This window comes from Toxorhynchites rutilus, chromosome 1 (genome assembly GCF_029784135.1).
Source record: "Toxorhynchites rutilus septentrionalis strain SRP chromosome 1, ASM2978413v1, whole genome shotgun sequence".
Taxonomy (NCBI): Eukaryota; Metazoa; Arthropoda; class Insecta; order Diptera; family Culicidae; genus Toxorhynchites; species Toxorhynchites rutilus.
In genome coordinates, this window is record NC_073744.1 from 72,888,593 (window position 1) to 72,906,793 (window position 18,201).

Below are 18,201 nucleotides of genomic sequence, written 5' to 3' on the forward strand. Positions count from 1 at the left end.
GATACCGGCGGAAGGATTTTGTTGAATATGTGGAGTAATTGGAGTTGGGAGATTTGGAAGGATAACTTTTAGACAAGGTCAATCAGCGAGAGGGATAGGATTTCTCTGAGTTCGGAAAGATATATAGGGGAGGTGGGAGTAAAACGGACAGAAGAACTTAAATTATATCTTTGGAAACTCATGTTTCCCAAAACTTCGATGCAGTTTCTTGCTATACAATATACTGTTATTCTACTTAATTGACCAAATATTTTACAAAAAAGTGTTTTTCAATGTTTTTTTACTGAAATTAAAACAGACCGAAAAGTATAACATTTTTTTCGATGCGGGTAATATGGACATATAGTGGGGGTAATATAGACAGGTTTGTAATACATGAAGCGTAGAGGTTTATCGATCGCGAGAGGAATAATTTTATTCAACCAAGGTCTGAACTCATCACAAATGTCCGTTAAATGATGAAAAAATCGAATTAATCCACCTAGAAGTGATATCGTGCTTTTCAGCAGTATAAACGGACAGTCCCTCAACTATTTTGCTTTTGGTTCTAGTCAGCTTCTAAACAGTCCACATTTGGTGATTTAATTTCCATTTATAGACGCAGGGCATTCCTTAGGAATAGATTAAACAGACTTTTCACAGTCCATCTCACCACCACTGGCAACTGTCCGTTTTACCCCTCTCCATACGGTCTGGCGTAGGGACATCAATGTTAGAAGTGAATATTTGCTTGGATATTGAATTTCAAACAATCGTAACCGAGGAAACGACGGAACATTTGTTATGTTCTTGATCTAACTCTCTGCAGTTCTAATCTATCAGATATGATAAAATTTGGCATGTGTCAAATGAAGATTAAATGTTCTCTCGGCTAGATATTCCGTTTGGGTATTTGTCACATTCGGGAGAATGTCTTTCGGGTAGCTGTCGTTCGGGTAGCTGTCGTTCGGGTAAATGTGACACAATCGATTTTAAGTACTAGAAAAGACGATCGCGTACCTTCAAACATATCGAGCATTTTTGTACCCTTCGTAGACAACCCATCCAGCGCACTGCGAGAAAGCGTTTATGAGCTATTCATGTTTATTATCGCTGTGAATCATTATCAACATTGGATTGTATGGCATTGCAAAAAGACCTTTATGAACTTCTGCTTTGGTGCCGTCAGCAGGAAATTGAACACGAGCAAATGCAAAGTAATCCCTCTATTTATTTCCCAATTTGCTTTGAAACAAGATAAGTGAAGTGGAAGGTAAAACGTAATGTCAGAATTGCCGTTCGGACGTATCCCGTAAGTTTGAACTTATTTACATAGATGGTATCCAATCAACACTAAACATTGACTACAGTTTCGCCGGCACGGTTGATTGCCGTTATGAAACAGCACAAAAAACAAAGCTGCAAATTATACGCCAGTGGCGGTACCACGATCAAAGCATTCCTTGAATCACATTAGCCGAGCCAGCTGGCGGAAGCATATGCATAAAGGTTACTAGGTTACAATTTTCAACGACAACTGTTTATTTATTATACTGCTTCAAATACCTTCGACGAAATCAAATGTAACCATATCAACGTAAGTAATAACATAAACAAATCCAAACTTTTCGTCTTGCCATTCCTCATACGTCTTTTCTAAATAGTGTAAATTACGAGCCACCTGTTAACTCCACCATCTTGCTTTGAAACTAGTACAGGGATATAAAATTACTAGGGTAAATCACTCACCTTTTCACCTCGTCCGCACTCTGGGCGATGAAGAAGCCTTGCGTATTGGCGTGTATTTTAGCACCACGTGGATTTATTGAAATCTTGCTGTCAACTCCCTCCTCACCCTTGATCTCGATGGCCAGCAGCAGGAGCTTTAACTTCGTGAAGCACAACCTAGACCAAAGTAATTTTTTGTTGGGATGAACGGAACGGTGGGACAAGACAGAAATAGCTCTGATTAATTAATACTCTCATTGGTTGCTTGGATCGATGAAGGGTTGCCGGGAAGGATTGAAAAGGACATTACTTGGAAGGAATTGAAAGTTAATTGTGTTAGCGTATTTTTTTTGTCAAGTGAGTACAGCCACAGAGAACAGGTATCCGAGCTGCGCTGGAAATGTCTCGTACAAAATACAAAATACTAGTGACAATTGGCAAGAGAGTTGCTTGCTCATAGGAAAAGACTTACACGGAAACATTTGGCATTTTTTTTAGTCAACATAAATGTATTGTACATTTTTCGTAATGGTAATCCCAGAAACGAAACTATGTTCACTGGTGAAAATGCTCTACGATATGGAAATGTTTTCATGTATTCTGAAATAGTTTTCACTGCATTTCCACATGTACCAGCGAAGCCGTATCAGTTGTGAAACCTTCCAGAAAAAATCAAACATCTTACATGTCTTAATGCATATATCTTGTGTGCAGGAGATAATGGTTTTTTTAGCAGGTCGATTAACGATTACAACTGAAAATCAATTTTCCGAAAAAAAATATATGTTATGTGTTATTCAAGAATTCATAATTTGAAAAGTGTTGATCGTTGCGGAATGATATTTGAGAGATGATTCAGAGAATTGTTTGGACTTTAGTAAAAAAAAATATATACACTGATTTATTTTAAATCAAAAATAAAACTCCCCAACGTATTTTCTTTTTTTATGAAAAAATTAGAACTATCAAGAAGAATTATTGAAACCGTTTTTCGTTGAATTCAAATTCAGAAAAATGCGGTTTTTATGAGGATAAAATTTAATAATATATTTAATTTATTAACTCAGTATATGATACTTTATAAAAATATTTTTTGTGTCGATTGGACTATCCCCTGAATAGATGCTACGGGATTTCCTAATGGAACAATTTTCTAACCCAAAATGGTATATATATATATATATATATATATATATATATATATATATATATTGTTGAACAGATTTCCTGTCAAAAAAATGACGATATTTTTTCACCAAAATTTTACACCAATTAGTCCGATCGACACAAAAAAAAATATTTGTAGAATATTCTGTTCATAATAAAACAGTGTTATATAAAATATAATAAACAGTAATAATACGTTTATTATTAAACATGATAAACAATAATATTAGACTTATCGTATCATTCTACTGTATCCTAAAAACAAATCGAAAATCAAATACTAACCCCTTAGGTATTTTTGAAATTTGGTATTTTTATTAACAATACTTATACTTATTTATTACAGGTTAATCGTGATTTCCAATCAACAAGTTTACCGCGGATAATACAAAAAAATCTCAAATTAGATAAAAATACGAAAAAATATATTTGAATGCTATTTTGTACAGGGTGGCGCATAAGTCCGCAACGCAACAGAAAAAAAATAACGATCGCGCTGCAACTATCGAGCGTGTCAATTCCTAAGCGGTTCAGTTGTCGACTTTGTATCGTTTTTTGTTCGAGAATAAGGATTTTGTATCGTGAGACATTATGCGCCACCCTGTATACCCCAGTGATTAGAAAAGGAAGAAATCATGACCAAAACATAAGCCTGTCACTTGCCTATAAATTCCAGGAGGGTCTTTGAAGCTACGGTTTACAGCAATCCCGTCAGTAATGTTCTAGGTTCAACTGTAAGGCACGTGATCAAAGTGATCGGGGAACGTTTATCGACTACCTGAATCGTCTGGATCGGGAGGAAATCGATGACAGGCAGAACACGTGTTAACTACAATTTTTTTTCGTCCAAATCTGAAATGTTCCACTTTTCAGTTCGAAGAAATTAGTTGGAGCCGAAGCACATTCAGTGGAAAAGCATGTCGCGAATGGTTTGTTTAGTATTGAAGAGGAACATCCCGGAGAAGTGAAAACGTTTGAAGATGCAGAATCGGAGACACTTCTTCGTGAGGACTTCACTCAAACCGGAACTAGCTGAATCATTGACGGACGTAGAATGGCGACTGTTTGTGGACGATCAGTCAGTCACGTCAGATACGGAAGTGGTTCTTGCATCGGTTCTTGAAGGGGATGAAGAATGAATCCATAACAACAATTCAAACCAATAATAATGAGGTTACCGTGTCTGTAAATCAACCTCGACGGGCAAATCACATCCTTGGCTCGAGGCAATGCTGAATAGTCGATGGGATGAATACGGCTGCTGACACCTGGTTAAACCATCACAGGAGGTCGCTACCGGCCACAATTTATATGTCTGAGTCCAGCATACGAGCAATAATACGATAGGATGATTTTGCTACAAGACAACGCTCGACAACATATTGTTCAAGTCGTTGGAACTGATCCTGAAAACACTCAAATGAAAGTCCTACCCAAACGCTGGGAAAAGTTTGTCGATAGCGACGGACAATATATTCAAGAATGAGGATGGAACCATTTCTTCCTATAAAGTCTCAAATTTTGATAAATTTTAATGAACAGCGTTTTTGTGTACCAGTTGAAATTCACAGAAAAATATTATTTTTTCATATTATGAAGATTGGCTGGAATGTTCCGAAGCTGTTATATTGGATAACAATGATCAATCGTTTTTCCATACATCGTTTATTGAATCATTATTGTCTTGATTTATGTTTATGAATCACATAAATACCAACATAAACATTACCAACATAAACTAACAAAAATTTATGTTTGTAGTGTGACAGTCTCAAATCTGTTGATATTGCAATGAAATTTGAATTATTCACCGTTTCTGATTCCATAAAACGAATCGCAGTTAGATGAATTGTAGCTTGGTCATAATTTCAATGTTGCAATGTTGCCTTGAACTCCAGATGACATGATTTTTTCGCAACTAATACCAACCGACGAAGTATAGTGCTGCTACTGGGAGCACTGCCTCAGAACGGCGAAGGGCGAACTGAACACGCCTGCTCTGTTGGGCACCTTACACGATCAATATTATTGACAAAAATTGTCTTCAATTTCGACATCCGATCTAACCTCAATCAATATTGTGTCCTCCTTACGCGGTCAGTATCGCCATCAATTCGAGACTACGAAAGTAACCTCGAATGAATATCAAAAAATCTAGAGTACATAGGTTGAGATAGGGTCAGGATTAGGTGCTTGAAGTGATGAAACAACGCCATACTGGTGGCGACATTCGAGTTTGGGATCCAAACTCAAATGAAACTTTAAATTGATAACATTTGAATGAATGTTTTACATTCATTTTTTCCAATTTAAATTTCATTTGTTACTTCTAATCTGATGGAGAATAGTTTGGATCTAGAATGTCGTCACTAGTATGGCATTATTTCATTACTTGAAGCATTTATTTATGACCCCGTCTTAATCTATGTACTCTAAATTTCATTTTTCCTCAATATTTTTAAAAATAAGTTATTTCTTCGTTCAGTTTTGCTCATAAAAGATGATTATTGTTGTTTTCATCGAATTCAATATTAAAAAACAGTAACAATTCACATTTCGTTTTCAAAATAATTCAAATATGAAAACATTCGTTTAGTCGCATCTTCAAATTTCGATACAAAAAATTGTGCGGCAAATTTCGAGTCCAAGTGGTAGCTAATATTTAGTATGTCTACCTTCATTTCGGATCACTTTGAAATTTTGATTTTGTATCGAGTCAGACAACTTTTGAAGTGTTGCCATATCGATTATAGTCCAACACTCCTGGGAACTCCTCGCTGGAAATGTTGTCAAATTGTAGTCCGTTGGCATAAACCATCCCGGCTAAGATTCCCCAGAGGTTCTCTATTGGATTACAATCGGGACTGCAAGCTGATCATTCAAGAGGCGGATTGGCTTTCTCCGCAAACCATGCCTTTGATTGCTTGGAAACATAGATCGATGCATTATACTGCTGAAAAACGATATCCTCGGTAACGTTATTCTCAATATGGCCAATCAAATCGTCCCCCAGTAAGTCGAGATACATATCGGAGAAACACACAAGCTAGACTAAAATAAAGAAACACTTACTAATCTGGCAACACATCTTCGAAGTCCGTGAGTTAAAAAGTCAACAACATGCATTTATATGAAATGTCAAGATATTGATGCTCGAAAATCATAAAATCCAGATTTCTTCATTCAATATCGAGCGTCGGCTGTGTCAGCTTTCATTCTGGTCTCGAATGTCAACATACTGACAGTAACATTGACGGTGTAATGTCCGCTTGAGGGAACCCACGATGACAGATGCACAGTGCACAATGGTCCAGGAGGTGCATTTAAGTGGAAATTAGCATTTTGAGCTCGACAGTTTTTCTCTAGAAGATAAATATCGTTCAACAATATTATAGCCCAATTATTTGAGACATCTTTGTGGAACAAAGTTTTTTTCTATCTGTTGAAATAACCAATATAGCGCCTTTTTTTTTCTAAGTTGCGTTAGGGTCACCATGAAAAAACTGTTTTTTGCTCTAATTTTTCTATTTCAAATTCTAAATGCAAACTGTTTTCAGAAGACTTTTAGAGCTTACTATGACAAACATTTTGCGATGCAGAACTTGTCAATATATCAACTCAACTCAAAGTTATTGATATTTCTTCTAAAAAAAATACACACTCTTCATTTGTTTTTCATTCTTTCTGGGGCAAACACAAACAAAGCTTATTGGCAGCATATTTCACTCTATATTCTGTGTGATTTTCAAAACTATGTTATTTTTTGAGCGTGAGTAAATTCAAATTCAAATCATAAGTTTTTGGGTGAAAAACCATCAATAATTTTGAGTAGGATATTGATATTGGCAAGTTCTGCATAGCAAAATGTTTGTCTTGATACGCTCTAAAAGTCATACTAAGACAGTTTTGATGTAGAATTTGAAATATTAAAGTTAAAGCAAAAAAAAACCTTTTTTCATGGTAACCCTAATGCAAATTAGAAGAAAAGCGCTAAATCGATTATATTAAAAAATAGAAAAAAGTTTTGTTCCACAAAGTTGATTAAAATAACTGGGGCTACAACATTGTCGAACTATGTTTATCTCCATCTATAAAGACAGTTTTTGTCTAGAGAATAACTGTCAAGCTTTCAAGGTGGCAATCTATTGTATGCTAGAGTAGCACGCTCGAAAGCAGTTTTAAATTGTTCAAAATTTGACTGAAAATTTTCATTTCTTGTTATTCAATTACTTAAAACGTGAAGTCCTGGGTCTTACTTAAACATTTACCTTTTTTTCGATACCTTTCTTGATATTTTCTTTAACACTTTTCATTAAATATAATATAAAAAATATTATCAAACACATTTTTCGTTTAATTTTTTTTTCACGATATGCGAAAAAAACTTGTTACTCTTTAACATAGAGTAAATAGTCAATGCGGAAAAGTTAATTTTCATTCTCATGTTTTATTTTGACAATGTGTTCAATCCACCTGAAAATCCATTGGCACTTCCCAAGCTCGGAAAACGAAGCTCAATCGCGAATAAAGCCACTATTCCATCGAAGCAACTTGATGCATGCTACAAGTCAATTGTTACTGCTTATGGAGTGCATTTTTTGATGCACTTCAAGTGCATCATTTTTCGACATCACCATAGTCAGTTGATCGATACGGCGTATGGCATGACAAGTACGACAATGTTGGAGAAACTACGTCATTTCTTGACGATTATCATGAATAATGGAACATGGAACAAAATTATTGATTACAAAATGAAAAACATCAGAAGAAATATTTTGGAACAATTAGCGATTACATTCTACTGTACGTTGGCTGAGGTTTTAAACAAAATAAAAAATCAACAAGTGTCTTCGAATGTTGTTCAGTGTTGCCTCGATAGAATTGCGGCTTAAGAAAAATATCGTTCGTGGTGTCAAAAAGAATAAGTAATGGAAGGAAATAACAATGTTTCTACCTAGCAACAGAGGAAGTAATGTGATTATTATAAATTTCGTAAAGCTGGAGACTACTTTAAAACATTAGGGTGGGGAGAAATAAATTCTTTATTTTTGGGTGAAATTCAAAAACTCATTTAATATGCTTCGGATTGTCCGATTTGGGTCAAATATGCACCGTTTTGTTTCAAAATTTGTTGCCATTCTAACGGTAGCATCATAATCTCTCTCAGAGAAGGCTTGGTCCTTATTGACGAAAAACTCTATCAGTTGATTTTTACAATCTTCTCTTGATTCCAATTTCTTATCACTCAAGAAGTTTTGCGATGCGAGAAAATAAATAAAATAAATATAACAATGTTTCTACCTAGCAACAGAGGAAGTAATGTGATTATTATAAATTACGTAAAGCTGGAGACTACTTTAAAACATTAGGTTGGGGAGAAATAAATTCATTATTTTTGGGTGAAATTCAAAAACTCATTTAATAGCTTCGGATTGTCCGATTTGGGTGAAATATGCACCGTTTTGTTTTCAAATTTGTTGCCATTCTAACGGTAGCATCATCATCTCTCTCAGAGAAGGCTTGGTCCTTATTGACGAAAAACTGTATCAGTTGATTTTTACAATCTTCTCTTGATTTCAATTTCTTATCACTCAAGAAGTTTTGCAATGTGAGAAAATAATGGTAATCGGTTTTTGCCAAGTCCGGATCATATGGAGGATGCATTAATACATCCCAATCAACCTTCCGGAGTTTCTGGCGAGTCACTACAGATACGAGATCTGTTCAAAAAGTATCGCGACTTTCGAATTTACGCGAGTTACGTATATTCGATTCTTCATTTTTTGTGGCATTATGTTGGTACTCATGTCTCTCACTTATGCAGACAACTTATACTTGTTCCAGTGTCTTTTCTCATCAGTATATATTTTTATATGAAGTCCACACGAGGCTCTGAAACTTTTTCTCAAACACCATTAAAGGACAATTTTTGGGTTATGATTTTCAAAAAATTAGTCTTTTTTTTCTTTGTTTGTATTATAGAGGCATGAAACTTTGCAGTTCACCCGCCTCTACAATCTCAAGTCGTAATATTGACCTATTGACCTGCACAAAAATTACACACACACGAGTTTCGTTCAATTTTTCATAGTTGTTTTTCCTGGCAGATTTCACTTATATTATATATTGGTACACCGGATCGAAGCTCTGAATCTAGTGAATCTGTCTGTTCTCTGTGGTACAGCAGTGCTTATTTAAGTTGTTGTAGCGTTCTGAAGCAGTACTGTACATTAGATTCGGATTAGTAAATAGCCGCATTCTATTTGCCTCTAGTTCCTCTAAATGAAAGCTAAACTGCCAACTATACCTGATCTAAACTAGCTAAAAATACAAACTTTTCATTGTGCTTATATTTAAGAGACAGAGAATAATGTGTGCAGATTCGCTATTTTTCGCTGATAGTTGTTTGTCTATTCTGTGGTAGATATTATAATGAGCTTTCGTGAGTGATGGTATTATTATTATACATGGCCAGATGACTGTTTCCCTGCACGTTGGACACGATCGGAGTGATTTGATAACCTGTTTGAACGCATATTTACGGTACACATGCAAGCGAAGGTCGACAACGACAACGAGCATTTATTTACAGCAATGATAGTTAAGATTTGTCTCAAGCAAATAACGTAAGCAATATTTAAAATGACATGTAGATGGCGCAGTGCATTAGTGAACTGTAGATGGAACGTATTTCGTATTGAATACGATTTTCTATATAAATATGTCCGATGTATCATTGGTATATAGTAGAAATGTATCAGAACTTCAAAAATATTTGAAATAAACTACTTTTTAGATTTTGCGGTGATCTGCGACTAACCGATGCATCTAGACTAAGTAAACTATATTAGTTCGAGCCAAAAGGTTGTCATAACGTTCATTTTAGATGGGCAAAGCATTCTCTATTCTACGTCAAGTATGGTTGAGCAAAATTGTATATTATCATTCATCATAAATTCAAACAAACGACGGATTGGATTGCAAAATACAAGTTTCGAAATAAATGTAATTAGTTATGTTGCGTAATTACACAAACGGGAGGAATTGACTTGGTATTATTGATTAGAGCGGGTTTAGGGGTAGTAGAATCTAGCTTTTCATTAAAGTTAATTAGACAAATCGGGAATCTTACTCGCTGGCTTGTGGGAAAGTCATGCCGGTAAAGGAAGGTGACAATGTTTCGGTATACATCTCACATCCGGTACCCTGAAGGTAATCATTTTGCCAGGCCTGCGTATCTGGCGACTGCAAGAAGGCGTAGAGAAAATCGATGATAGCATAATAGGAAATGTTAATGAAATGATTACACGTCGAACTGATAAAAAAACAACCACATCGGTACTGATGAGTTTAGAACTCGCCATCCGAATTTACCGCATATCGTCAAAACAAAAGGTAATCTGATGACTTGATCGTTCTTAGTTTTCTTGAACACGAAAATGAAACGAAATTCGTTTGGGGAAATTTGAATGGGTTGTCTGACGCAACAAGTTGTCGCACTTATTATTTTTAATTTAGTTGTTGCAGTTTGTCTTATAATGTACTTATTCTTCAATGGAACTAAAAGCGCCACAGGGTAACCTCGCCGTCTTAACGTAGTACTCTCTTCTTATTTTTTCAACAGTACTTGGAACCAAGAAATACGGCTTAATTATATTTTGAACGACATTCAAAGATACATATGTACCAGTGAAAGTCACGAGAATTAGAGAAACCGAACTCGGAGTTCCTACCATGAAATAGGTGACATAACCTAAACACTAAACACTAAAAACTCGTTCATAGGAGCAACTGTTGTTTTTTATGTGTTTCTATTTCTAGTATAATGTATGCCGTCGGACTCTGTGACAGAGGGATATTCCTAACCACATTTAAAATTATTTTTGTGGACGTTCATTAATACAAGGCAATCTATATTGGTACAATTAGGCACATATGCAACCAGAAGCGAAGCAAATAGATGTATTTTGGTACTTTGAAATTGTTTCTTCAATCATATTCAACCCATTGAAGGATGCTTTTGTTCCGGTGATACTGAGACACATTTAAAGCTGTATATTGGAAGAGGGAAGCAGTTGGTATATATGTTTATATATTAGATACCTGAAAGAAAATGATAACTGTAAATGGAATATGAAAATTAGCGAAGCCAAACGAAAATCACAATTTCAAGTCAAAGCAACATTCTAAATAGAAGTGAGGTGATAGAGACACTTTTAACAAGTAATATACAATTAGTATGAATACAAAATATTTTATTTCTTTAAACAAATCACGTTGTCATATTTGAGCTATCTGTAACTAAAAATTAGAGGTTGTTTGATTATTATATTGCAAATTGTTATCAGTTCTACATTCAATGTTCTCCCGATGTTTAGTTTCAAATAAAAAGTTTCAAAACACAAAATGCGTTTTTTTTGTAGAATTTCATGAATGAGTTAATGAAACCGGGAATAAAGCCAAACAATCGAATCCTCAGATTTACCTACTTTGTTCTCTACAGCGAATTTTATTCGTTCATATTCAGATGGTGGAGAGACAAAGAGGCAAAGCAAATTAGGATGAAATTTGATCATAGGAATTGTCACATTCCATACGAAGTTTTGTCGCGACTTTTTCGTTGCCCACATGATGTACATCGTACAAAAATTATTTCAACTGGTTCGGTACTACCAGGCAGACGCAAAAAATAATAAGTAAGCTTCACGAATTTCTTACAGTCTAGCAATTTGTTTTCCATTTCTGAAAATATTTGCACCCAACGATTTGCAACTAGCACAGATTTTTTGTTCCCACTTTTTATCTCAATTATTACAATTCCACTGATTCCTTTGATTAAAATTCTGAATACTCTGATTATTGTCCAATAAGCATGCAATATGTTTTGTCTATCAATTGAAAGTGGTTTTTACGAATGCTACTTTCATTCAGGAATGAGCTTTGATGAAACCAGTAGTGTTTCTCCTAGGCTAGCCTTCCATTTTCCACAGTATCTTCCACAGTATGGTTAATTTTATTAGTTTCATTAATTTAGTCTCTTGCATTTGGTTTGAATCAACTAGACAGGGGTTTTCAAATGGTGCTCCGCGGGAAATTTGTGCTCCGCGAAGTTATAGCAAATGCTCCACTTGAAAACCCACCCAAACCCAGATGTCGTGTAACTGCGACACGCAACCGAAATAGAGTTGTTACCAGTGACGTGACGTCAATTAAATAGGATTTGTTTTATTGATTAAAAAACTTAAGTGCTCCGTGAATATTTTTGCTATAAAAAGTGCTCTGCCATAAAAAAAACCTGAAAACCCATGAACTAGACTATTAAGAACACTAATGAAATCATCAACAACAAGGTGGAACAAGGTGGAATTTCTTTTTTTTCTTTTTCAACAGGGCAATAAATGTTTGAAGGGCCACATACTGATCTCTGGTAGATTAGTGGTAGTTGAACGCATGGGGTATCAAATTACTCGCACAGGACATTTCTCCGTTGGAAGAAAATAACGTTTGCATTGAAAAAATTTAAAAAAATTGCCGATTTTTCATGGGTTCACACCTTCACACGCACTGACGAAACTACCCATGCAGCATCAATCATAGTAACCCATGAGTCAACAGAAAAAAATTGACATCTCTTTCAGTTGAACCCTAACCGTGATGATGAAAACAGTGAAGCTACTCCGTCCAGAAGTGTGCGCCTTCAAAGAATAACACCTCGCTGCGTCGAAACACCGAAGACACCGTGCGACACTTAGTGGACGCCGGTTGAGCCCATTCCGGTATCTACAAAATCTTGGCACTGTTGGACAACAATCAGAGCATCCAAAGATAGCCCGGTTCCGGACGGCCGACGATCGTGAGCGACAAGAAGCTCCAAAGGAAGGAAGATCGAGGGAAAAGTGGCTACATCATTGCGTGCGCTTGGCCGGGAGGTCGGTACAACCGGCCAAACAGTGAAAAAGTACCTGACGAACATGGACATACATTTCAGGAAGCGTCCCGTCCACTGGTCTCGGAGCTGCAGGCAATGACGCAGCGGCAGCAGCTGAATAAGATGGTCAAGCCGATCCCAAGTCCCAGAGAATCACTACGTGGTGGTGATGGACGACGAGACCTACCTCACCCTGGATGACAACGACTGGCAGGGCACTTTGTATTTTACTTTTCCCACGAAGGAAGGAAGGAAGCTCCGAGGTGAAGGTTTTTTCACACACCAAGTTCCCCAAGAAGGTGCTGCTGTGGCTGACAATCAGCGAGCGAGGGATGACAAAGCCGCTCTTTTTCAGCTCCGGACTAGTACGAAGTGCCTGCCGGAAGTTGCGTCGTTCATCAAGAAATAACATAAGGGCGAAGATGCGGTGTTCTGGCCGGATCTGGCGTCGGCCCGAAGTTAGAGGAGATAGAGCGGCTGAATATCGATGTGGTACCCAAGTCGGTGGAAAAGTTACACGCTAACATCAAATTGGAATGGGCGATGCACAAACAATCTTTTATAGTGGTAAACTTACGTACCTTTGCAGATTACATGAACGTTATAATCTCGACGGCAAGCAATGTCAGTCATGGGTCTTCTGAATGTAATAAATTAAGCGACAGAAGGGAAATGCGTTTGTAAATTCAGTACGGTCCGAGAGTAGAAAAGAGCATTCCGAGAAAAACAACATCACCAATGACGAAAAACATAGTAAAGTTCAAGCATCAACTTTTCCCAAAGTACGCCCATGTGTAGTAAAGGGTGTGTCACATCAAATTGCATCACGGAAAAAACGCTGTAGAAATTTAATTTTTAGGAATTATATCTTCAGCTTTCGCTTATAATCAGATAAGAGTGTATAGATCACGTTGGCCATGCTTCACTGTCAATTTTTCGTAAATTTGGAAAAATGTCGTCGAACGAAAAAGAGCGTCGTGAATTAATCCTGTGCACTCATTTCGAGAATCCGGAGTTGTCACATCGGGACATCGGTAAGATGCTGGGAATCGTCCAATCCACGGTCAGCAGAGTACTAAAACGATACTTCGAGAATCTAACCATCGACCGGAAGGTGAAGAACGGCAAAAATGGATGCTCCGTCAGTGAAAAAGATCACAAGCGCGTAGTTAAGCAGTTTAGACGTGATCCGAGAAGTTCGGTCCGGGATGTCGCCAATAAGCTGAATTTGTCAAGTTCATTCGTCCAGCGGACCAAGCAGCGGGAGGGCCTGCGTACATACAAGGTTCAGAAGGCTCCTAACCGCGACGAAAGGCAAAACATGGTGGGGAAGACGCGAGCCCGGAAGCTGTACACCGAAATGCTGACGAAGCCGCATTGCCTGGTAATGGACGAAGAAACCTACGTCAAAGCAGACTTTCGTCAGCTGCCGGGCCTGTTGTTCTTCTCCGCAGAGGACAAATTCAGCGTTCCGGAGGAGATTCGCAAGCAGAAACTATCCAAGTTTGCCAAAAAGTACATGGTGTGGCAAGCGATCTGCTCTTGCGGAAAGCGGAGCGCCCCCTTCGTGATGACCGACACGGTAAACGGGCAGGTTTACCTTAAGGAGTGCCTACAGAAGCGCTTACTACCACTATTGAAGCAGCACGAGGGCCCGACCATCTTCTGGCCGGATCTCACTTCGTGCCACTATTCAAAGGACGTGTTGGAGTGGTACGAAGCCAACGGGGTTACCTTCGTGCCAAAGGAAATGAACCCGCCCAACGCGCCGGAGCTTCGCCCAATAGAGAAATATTGGGCGATTATGAAGCAGGCCCTCCGGAAGAACCCAAAAGTTGTCAAATCGGAGGCGGACTTCAAGAGAAAATGGATTTCTGTTCAAAAAAAACTACATCCTGACGTTGTACAGAACCTTATGGACGGGGTAAAGAGGAAGGTGCGAGCATACGGGCTTGGGCTCGAAGTATGAATAAAAAGAAAATGCCAAAAGTTGTTTAATAGTTTTCATTTTACTGTCTAAAATTTTCAAAAGGATCGGTCTACTGGGCGAATTTCTACAGCGTTTTTTCCGTGATGCAATTTGATGTGACACACCCTTTATGTCAATCACCTAGACATAAACTGAAGGATTGTTCCACTTTCAAAGCGAAGAATTTAGCAGATCGTGGAAAAGCAATTCGAGAAGCACATTTGTGTAAAAAATGCTTATATTCGCCTGACAAATGGCCGTGTAGAGCTTCGGTGTGCGGATTGGATGGTTGCTAAGAACACCATCACAGATTTCTACATCCAGGGAATCTGCAAGCTGGGCATTCTGGAAGATCGGTATTGAAAATAAGTACAGGTATAGTAACAGACGATCAACACCAATATCAGCGAATACTGTTCCGCATCAGTTCGATTTCGCTTCATGCCAACGGGAAAACCGAAAATACTTTCGCCTTCCTCGATAGAGGCTCCGATTCAACATTGATAGAGAATTCGATAGCTAAAAAGCTCGGTGTGTTTCCGCCAAGTGTTTCCATTGTGCATGCAGTGGACAAACAGGGATGAACGTTCCGAGAAAAATTAGCAACGAGTACCGTTTGTAGATTTCCGGAACGCTTTTTGTTGAATGAAGTGCACACTGTATCCAGTTTGGATTTGCCACATCAAACCATCGACTTCAAGGAAATACAAGCGAAATTTCCTCATCTGAAAGGTCATCCTGTCTCAAGTTTCGAGGATGCGGTACCAGGACTACTAATGGATTAGGTAACACCAGAATGAAGACGCTTTTTAAGCGTAGGGTGGACGCTCTGTGGGAGATCGAGTAAGGCGAATGCTGGGTTGTTCCATCGAGTTATGCACATCTTCAATCATCCAACTCCATGAAATGGATCTCTTCACTGTGGAAGGCACGGTCGTCAGTGCAAAAGAATAAGTCGAATCAACCAGCGAAAAGCGAGCTCATGAATTAATGGAAACCACCACAAAGTGAAAAATCGGGGAGGTTCCAAACAGGCCTTCTTTGGAAGCACGACAAGGTGGAATTTCTTGACAGCAGGGCTAATTTCGAACTACGACAATGGCTGTCCAACGACCAAGCAAAGACACTGGCTGTCCCGGAAGTACTGAAGCGGATCGGCCAGGAATCGTTTGAATTTTCAAAGAATTTCATAATGGGAAAATGTACCAACTCAAAACGGATTTTGGGTATGATTTGGATACCACAAAAGGGCATATTTTCCTTTGCGATACAATTTTGTAGTGACCCAAAAAACTGGTGGACGGAAATGGCTACCCTACCAAAAGAGAACTGCTCAGTCTGGTAATGAGCATATTTGATCCTCTTGGCCTTGGCTCCGTTCAGCGGTAGCACTCCGGCGAAGCACACTGCCGTAGAGAAAGGTTTAAAGGGCTTCCCACATCAATTTGCGTCACGAAAAAAACGCTGTGGAAAATTAGCCATTGGGTATTTTCTTTTGAAAATTTAGGTAGAAGTAGTTTAGAATGTATTGTTTACCCTGTATTTTTACCGCTGGCAGTTTTTCGAGAATTGAAAGAGAAGGCGTCACCCGAAAAACAATATATAAAACAATAAAAAAATGGAAAACCTAGAAAATCTTCAATTCTCTCATCGGGACATCGGAAAATAACTCGAAATCGTACAGTCAAAGTTGAGTTGTGAGATTAAACGTTTCTACGAAACTCTGAGCATCGAACGGAAGAAGAAATGCAGTCAGAATGGATGTTCTATTAGTGATCAGGATAACAAGCGTGTCATGAAAGTGTTTAAGCGGAATCCCAATGCTTCAATCAGGGATAAGACCAAAAAGTTGAATCTGTCCAAGTCTTTCGTTCAGAGAGCCAAAGGACGGGAGGGACTGCATACATACATAGTGCAGAAGGTTCCAAATCGTGATGAACGGCAACATACGGTGGGAAAGACACGGACCAGGAAACTCTACACCCAGATGCTGACGAAGCCTCATTTCATCATGGAACTCTACACCCAGATGCTGACGAAGCCTCATTTCGTCATAGATGATGAGACTTACGTCAAGGCGGACTTCCGGCAGCTTCCGGGGCTACTGTTCTTCAACACCCAGTACAAGTTAGATGTTCCGGAGGAAGTAAGAAAGCAGAAACTTTCAAAGTTTACTAAGAAATACAAGATTTGGTAAACGAGCTGCTCATGCGGCAAACCGAGACTATCGGGATTGTAAACGAGCAGATCTACCTCAAGGAGTATCCACAGAAGCGCCTGCTTCCTCTTTTGAAGCAATACGAGAGCCCTACTTTGTTCTTATCGGGTTTAGATTCGTGCCACTGTTCAAAGGATGTCCTGGAGTGGTACGAAGCCAAAGAGGTCGCTTTCGTATCAAAGGACATCATTGTTTAACTCTGATGCATATGACTTAAAACCAACCGATGTCAATTATTATCCTCCACTAAGTTGAAACCGATTTCAAATTAATTATAATTTTGTTATATCGGTGCCCAACAGACCCAAAACCCATATCTGAACCTATCGTGTTACACTATACTTAATATTTTAATGACTGTAAATTATATACACTGCATGGGAATAATTTTTTTTACAAATAAAACATTTGCATATTCATTGCATTCATCGCTGGGACACATCGAAGCTTCGTGTAACAAACATTAACACTCAACAAAACAGAAATGAAAAGAACACATATCAATATAAACAAACTCCTCGAGTGAATAACAACACAGTGCAAATATCAATAAAAAATGAAACTGTGAAAAAAAATGTAAACAATGCTCGTTGATAAACGAACATGTTGCGGCAGATAAGTATGAAATAGTGTTTGCGTGCTTTACAGCGATAGTACGTATGTAGACAAAAGCGAAACAGATATTCACCTTTGCGAAGCGTTCTGTGTTTTTTATGGTATAACAGTATATGAACATAACATTATCCAACACTCCGAAACTGACAATTTGATCTGGCTAGACTGAATCCCTAACTACACGAGAACATCTATATCTGTTGCTGAACAGTATGGCACAATGAACCAATTGTTTCGTTACTGGTCAAAACCTATAACTGACAGTTTTGTCTTTTTATGTAACAGAGAAAGTGGTGTGTAACACATTGAATGGAGTGATTCGGTACAGCTAGATTACACTCCGAGGAATCGAGGTGTTTTTGGTGGGGTGGAGTACAACGAGTAGTGACAGTAGCGGTAGAAGATTTAGTATTAGATTGTGGAGGTATTTATTGATAGTTGGCAATGGCGTTTTTTTGTTTTTGTTCTTTTGCCTGCATTATTTGTGAATAGGCTCAGTCGAGCCTCAACTTACTCGGTGGCTTGCGCAAACGGCATGCCAATGAAAGACGGACTTAGCGTTTCGGTGTACATTTCCATGCCTGTGCCTCGGAG

The 18,201-nt window shown here is 38.1% G+C and overlaps 1 protein-coding gene across 26 annotated transcripts in view; it reads right to left on the reverse strand.

Moving 5' to 3' along the window:
• Positions 1-18,201, reverse strand: part of LOC129762995 (calcium-activated potassium channel slowpoke) — a 196,156-nt gene that overhangs the window by 63,376 nt on the left and 114,579 nt on the right. For 14 of the 26 annotated variants that reach the window (XM_055761693.1, XM_055761677.1, XM_055761685.1 and 11 more), the window contains exons 12-13: positions 10,010-10,122; positions 1,729-1,884 (exon numbers count right to left, since the gene is read on the reverse strand). In XM_055761693.1, the coding sequence (XP_055617668.1) occupies positions 1,729-1,884; positions 10,010-10,122 (269 nt within the window). Of the gene's footprint in view, positions 1-1,728; positions 1,885-10,009; positions 10,123-18,121 lie in introns of all 26 variants that reach the window. The other 12 variants (XM_055761676.1, XM_055761691.1, XM_055761681.1 and 9 more) reach the window with 1 other exon arrangement.